The 6,759-nt window shown below is 47.2% G+C and overlaps 1 protein-coding gene across 1 annotated transcript; it reads left to right on the plus strand.

Annotated features, from left to right (window-relative positions):
- Window positions 1–4,426: 4,426 nt before the first annotated feature.
- fam43b (family with sequence similarity 43 member B) lies at window positions 4,427–5,713 on the plus strand (the record flags this gene model as incomplete). Its single annotated transcript, XM_083656670.1, has 1 exon — window positions 4,427–5,713. Exon 1 carries the CDS (start codon window positions 4,682–4,684, stop codon window positions 5,711–5,713), a length of 1,032 nt encoding a protein of 343 aa, XP_083512796.1. The 5' UTR covers window positions 4,427–4,681.
- Between the last annotated feature and the right edge of the window lie 1,046 nt (window positions 5,714–6,759).

A 6,759-nucleotide genomic window follows, 5' to 3' on the forward strand; every position in this document is an offset into this window, starting at 1 on the left:
ACGGCACTGAATGCAGAGGTCAGAGGTCGGAGGGCGCATCCCTAAACACTGGCCGTTTCAACCCCCTCGATAAACCACCAATGCTGTCGTTTTCCTTTCCTTGTGAGGACGGCCTGTTGTAAGCTACAATTGCATCATTTTAAGATGTTTTAATTTATTCTTATTTCTGCATTTTCATTGCATCAGAATTAATGAATCACCTATAGTGTAGTAGTAGTGCATCTTCCCTTTAGGACACGAGTAAAATAAGGGCGACGTGACCCGCCGGTCTCCTGTGGATGTACCATTCTCATGATTAAGGCAGCGAATTAGCCTCCTAGCTGTATCCGATGTCCTCCTACACTCCATTCACTAAACTATGATTCACTTCCAACAGTATTACGTATTCAGCCGAGCCTATGGGAACCTGCAGTATCTGAAATGAGGCTTTATTGATTTCCATCTCTCGATGCTTACACTCCACCTCATATGCAGACAGAGGTAATCATATATCTCCACGACGCGTTCAACAGACCCCCTTAGCATCGTTGCCAGAGACCTCGATAGCATCTTATTTCTTGATTGGGTGTATCTGAAGGCTTGTTAGCCCGCGTGGCAGCAACCTGATGTATGAAGAGAACCGGTGGCAGTAGCCCATTCTGTCACCGCTGCTCTCTCATTCTGTGCGCCGCCTTGCTGCCCTCACGTACGCGACCATAAATCAGACATCTTAAGAGCCGCGCGGCCCCCCCTCTCTCCCCCTCTCTCTCTCTCTGCCAGGCAGGCTTCCTCTCATTGATTACCCCGCGCTGGATAAGTGTAGCGTGATGAAGAGAGGGCCCAATTCAATTAGGGCTGCCTCGCCAGACAGAAATATGTACCGTGCGTGCACCCGCCCCCCGGATGAAAGGAAGCCTTCAAGAGCATAAAGTAAAGAAACGTAATACGCAAGAAGAATATGGGCTCATGTTTGGGCTAGACAGCAGAGAGAGAGGGTTGCTGCGCAGATAAGAAGTAATTGGATTGCTATAGAGGATAACATTCAACACCCGGGCTTGTATGTATGTGAGTTGATAACGAATATTATGTGTGTAAAATGTTCAAGGGAATGAGATAAGGTGACCAGACGTCCCAGATTTCAGGGACAGTCCCCGTTTTTTGGTGACCTGTCCCCGGCTGGAGCTGTCCCCGAAAATGTCCCTGATTTTCTACTCCTCACCTGCGGCTGAGATTACTGTTTTTCAGAGGCTGTAGCAGGGTCATTGTTAAAGCGAGAGTGAATACTCGTATCATATGAAACTAGAGGACCTAAGGCATCCCCTGGCCACAACCGTGTCATGCTAGCTTGTCAGTAAGGGGGCTAAATAACGCTCCAAACATAGGCTTAATATGGCGATTGTCCATTTTTTGTATTTCTTAGATTATAACATTGGATATTTTAATGATATATTGATTGCCGAATTGGAAATGTCACCGATTTTCATTTCAGAAATCTGGTCACCTTAGAATGAAAGGGAGAGACGATGTGAGAGTTGAAGGCTGGAGTCTGAAGGTTGGGTTGGACTCGGCAGCTCGACTGTAAACAAACCAGGCTGCAGTTCATTCCTTTTACAGTTGAGTTAATGGTGAACCACTGATGAAGCTGCTGCTGACTGTTGGCCATCGACATTAGTTCCACTGGATCGGGCTAATGAACACAAGACACAAAACACTTCACTACATTGCACTGTATAATGACTGCTTTCTGAGCATGCCACAGGGAGACACCACGCTGCTGCTCTCCAATCAAATCAAACCTATATTTAGTGCATATAATCTGCTTTGCGCGTTCCCCCCCAGCTCAATTATAACAGCCAACTTTATTTAATATGGAGCAGATTTATTAAAATTCCAGATTCTCTTTGTCTGAAATAACCAATACACATGTAATGTAGTGGTTCTATTTAATTTGATTCATATTCCCCACGTTTCTCTCTCCCCAAACAAGCAGCAGTATAGAGTCACAAATTCATAAATGCATGCATGGATCATATTATATTATATTGCTTTTAGACATTTCATACAAAGCATATCTCACAGGCCCCAATATAAAGCAATTTTGTCTCATTGGGTTAGGCACAGAGTAAACTGTCACGCAGAAGACAAAGAGACTGGTTGGAAATGTAAAATGGCTGAGAGTCAGTGACTCCTCAGACGTTGCCTATAATTTCACTGAACAACGCTCTTATAAATGATGATAACCCGGATGGCAGATAAGTCAATACTAAACACTAGCATCCATCTCTGTAAAGGCCAAGGCATGACGGGTTTTTTCCAATTCTGCATTAATCTGCGTTAATCTTCTGCGCTATCTCAAATCACAGACGTGATTTATGCAACCACCTTTGTTTAGATAAGGCTGCTCAATCGTCTTCGGAGACTCGAGTGTTGATGAAAACAGCTGATCCTGGATCAGATCGCACCGTACAGATCATCCAACTAGACTAAGCAGACAGTCTTGTAATCATCCTATAAGAATGCCAAGTGTGTGTGTGTGTGTGTGTGTGTGTGTGTGTGTGTGTGTGCGCGCACGTGTGTGCGTGTGTGCGTGTGTGTGTGAGTGAGTGAGTGAGTGAGTGAGTGAGCAGAAATTGCGTTCGACCACCTCTATGCCATTTTACGTGCGATCGTGCTGAATCTTTCAGGAAGTGTTAAGAGCACCCCCTGCGGGTGACCTTAGGGAGCCGGATTTTTTAATTCGGTAATTAGGGCCGACTAAATGGACAAAAATGGCTATTTTGTAGCCAAAATGAGTCAACGCAGGTTCAGCACCAGGGAGAGCTCCATTTGTTAGCTACTGATGGAGCACACCTGAGTGGAGGAGCACAGCTGAGCGGAGCATCAGAATCAGCCAGGGAAGTGGACTATATGAAAACCCTCTGGGGAGAGAGAGAGAGGCTGCATGCCAACTCTGTGAGCAAGGCCTCACTAAATGGCCAGCGATTGTGTGCTCCAACGGGTACCAGAGGGGACGAGACACTGCACGGGTAGTTCTAGAGTGCAGCCTCTCACGATTTCCTAAGCGTTTCAATTCTTGCCATTTCCAAACAGTCTTGAAATTGGCCGCGCACCCTCTGGCTATCCATGTGCTTTACACAGAGGCTCTTTTCATTGTGTGTCCTGAGCCACTGACAATAATTGAGGTTTAAAAGCGTGAATAGCTATAGAAGAATAACGCTGAGAGAATTCCAAAATAGTTCTGCTTTGCACATAATTCACTCTCATTTAGAACGAGAATGAATCCTATCAACACACGACGACGCAGTGCCTCTAACAAAAATAGATTTATTTTTCAATTCATGCGTTTGCTTTTATTCATAGCACTTTTCATAGTATGAAAAGCGATTTTTTTTTAATCATCAGTGTTGCCACAGTAACTAACTTCCTTTCTGCCAGAGTCATTTTCTCAGCAGAGGACTTCATCTATGACAATTGAGTCCATGCATGCCTGGCCCCCTCAGTGGCAGATGCAGAAGATACTTATGATGATTCATTGATCTGTTCTTCTTATGAAGTGTTGGCCAGTCCAGCTACATGTAGATCCATAAGATCAAGCAATAAAAGGTGCCGGAGCAAATTAATCTGCAAACTGCAGATTGACTTATTTCATATCAAGAGTGAACATATTCTGCTTGTTGTCTTGATTGTGCCGAATATCAATTACATTTTCATAATTGCAAATGTGCAAATGGGAATACGTCAAAATGCATTTATCTTTCATCCTCTGAGCCTTTAGATGCAAATGCTTATAGAAACAACTATAGATTTTTAGAAGCAAACTCATACTGATACTTCTAATAATAATAGCAGCAGCGCATAAATGAAATTATAACAACTAGACCAGGTTTGTAATTCAACCAAAAATAAGATGAAGCCATTAAATAGACAGCAACAGTCATTTTATTCTACTTGTGTCAATAAATACATCCCAATTCAGCAGTTTGGTTTCATAAACGACCGTCTATGACTTCAATTGCAGCCTGATGGTGTTATTATTCTTATTATTAATTATTGTAAAGATTTCAATAATTTATGAGTCATTTGAATTCCTTGAATCTCTTTTATGCTTTTGCGTCATTCTATTGGCATATTTGACATGTTAGTAGAATTAATGAGAAGTAATCAGGCTGTCCCCATTTCACTTGCCCCCAAGGCGACATACCCCTCTGTGGTTACCAGAGGGGCGACATACCCCTCTGTGCCTCCGGGGTTACCAGAGGTTGCATCCATACTTTGATATCTCAGTATTATTATGCTGGCTGGATAAATAAAGCTTTGGTACGGAGCCATTTGGAAGCAAAACAACGAGGCAGGGAGGGAGGGTTGGTTGAGGGTGCCTGAGCGCCGGGCTACAGCAGGTCTCCTGCACTGATCAGCGCTGCATGATGCAGACAACAGAGGAGGAGGAGGAGAGGAACGAACGAGAGGAGGAGCGAACAGGGGAACAGACTGGCTGAGCCTCACAGCTCTCAGTCGCTCCTCTGTGCTTGGCAAAGCTGCTTCTCTCTATTTCTCTCTCTCTCTCTCTCTCTTGCACACGGCAGCATTGCCTCTCTCTCTCTCTCTCTCTCTCTCCCTCTCTCTCGCCTATAAGCTGACAAAAACAAAACGCAGCGCACAGAGAGGGGCTCACTCCCCCTCCAACTCCTCGCGCTCCCGCACCATGCTGCCCTGGAGAAGGAATAAGTTTGTTCTGGTGGAGGACGAGGCCAAGAGTAAGTCCAAGACGAGCCTGGGCTCGGGGCTGACCTACCACTCCATCCTCTCCTCCCTGCTGCGCTCCTGCCCCGACCTGCTGCCCGACTGCCCCCTGGCCTGGGTGGGCGGCGTCTTCCGGACCAAGCGGCAGAAGGTGGAGCTCAACAAGGAGGAGCCCGTCTACAACGTGCGCTACCTGGGCAGCGTGGTCACCATCGCGGCCAAGGGCGACGGCTGCACCCGCGAGGCGGTGGCCAAGATCTGGGCGAGGAGCAACTACGGCGAGCAGAGCGTCAAGATGAGGTTCGCCGCGGGGCCTCGCGGCATCCGCATGGGCGCCGACAAGTCGGGCAAGAGGAAGCCCACCCACCTGTACTCCCTGGACCGGATCACGTGCTGCGCCGCCGACCCGTGCCGGCCCAAGATCCTGGCCTGGGTCTACCGGCACCAGGTGAAGAACATGGCGGTGGTGCTGCGCTGCCACGCCGTCCTGGTCAGCAGGTCGGAGAAGGCCCGCGCCATCGCCCGCAGCCTGGAGCAGAACGCCGCCTCCGCCTTCAGCCAGTTCAAGCGGCTGAAGCGCCAGAGCGACTTCCGCCACTGCCAGCAGCAGCTGCTGGGGGGCGGGGGGACCACGGCGGTGCCCCTGATGCCGCTGAGGAGGCTGCTGAACGGGCAGTGCCACTACAGACCGCCCGCCGACGACTACCCCGGGAGCGCCACCCGCCTCTGCTCCATCACAGAGGAGGAGGAGGAGGAGGAGGAAGATGAGGAGGAGGAGGAGGAGGAGGTAGAGCAGCCAGAGGAGGAGGATGTCGAGGAGTACCACCTGGGGCGGCAGGAGATTAAGCAGAGGGTTTTAACAACAAGCACTGACCCGACTCAGCTGTTATCGGAGTTGGACCTTGGGGATATCGCCGGGTTGGAGCAGTGCCAAATCAACTTTGTCAGCGACAGCAACAACAACACGTTTACGTTCATAACCTCTCTGGTGTGAGGAGTGACCCCAGTGTGAAAGGATTCTGCAATACTTACAGCAACACATTCCTCTCCTTGCCCTTCACTGGTACCTGACACAGGCTCTCCTCCTGCCTGCCACCTCCATGTTGTACCTACTGTGAAGTGTTTACCAGAAACTTCTCTCCTACTACCGGGTGACAAGGCAGATGATTTCTATGTGGGGGTAGTATCGACGCCCGGCCAGATGGCTGCTTAGCCAGATTGACTGTGGCAGTTTGGGGAACTGCGTGTTTACAAAGAGGACTGGCGATGCACAGACTTAACGATATAGCACAATGATGAACAGTGAGGACAGTGGTTTGAGAGAGAGCCGATGACACCGGGATCAACGTGGTATACGTGACATTTGGGTCACAGTATCGAACCAGGACGTGATTTTTTTTTCCGTCCCCTGTGTTTCTTTATTTTCGTGAGTATAATTATTGCCGTGTTTGCCAGCAGCAGGGACGTTTTTCGGATCGACTTGTGATATTTTTTCAGGGAGGTTGTTTGTAAAATTTGTGTAATTTTTTCTAATATGACAATCCTCGTTGATATTGTTCACAATTGACCTTTCTGAGTGCATCCGACGAAGTTTAATACTGTTTTATCAATGATCACAGCCAACTAATCAATTAGGCTATAATTTAGGAAGCAAGCCATTGAGTGGACATGTTTATCGCTGCCGTTTGTTGTAGTCCTCCTATCATTTATGCATGACAAGTCAGCAGTGACATTTAGTGCTGAGCTTTTGTCGTCTTTTAATAGTAGCATATTTGATCTTTTGGCTTTTCAAATTAACACTGTGATACGTGTGTGTGACCAGGGACAAATACACAGCTATTCATGGAGCAATTGTCTCATTTAAAATGTATTGTATTTTCCATCCTGTCTGCAAGACAAGACAGTTTTGATTTGTCATAAGAGCACTGAATTAGAATTTTAGTGCCAATTTTTGCTAATGCAGTTTTTCCCATGTAAGCCCTGTCAAAAATGCAGATTGATGGACCCTTATTTATTGGAGTACACAAAAGGTTTTGAATG

The sequence above is a fragment of the Poromitra crassiceps genome (assembly GCF_964638095.1).
Source record: "Poromitra crassiceps genome assembly, chromosome: 20".
Lineage (NCBI taxonomy): Eukaryota > Metazoa > Chordata > Actinopteri > Beryciformes > Melamphaidae > Poromitra > Poromitra crassiceps.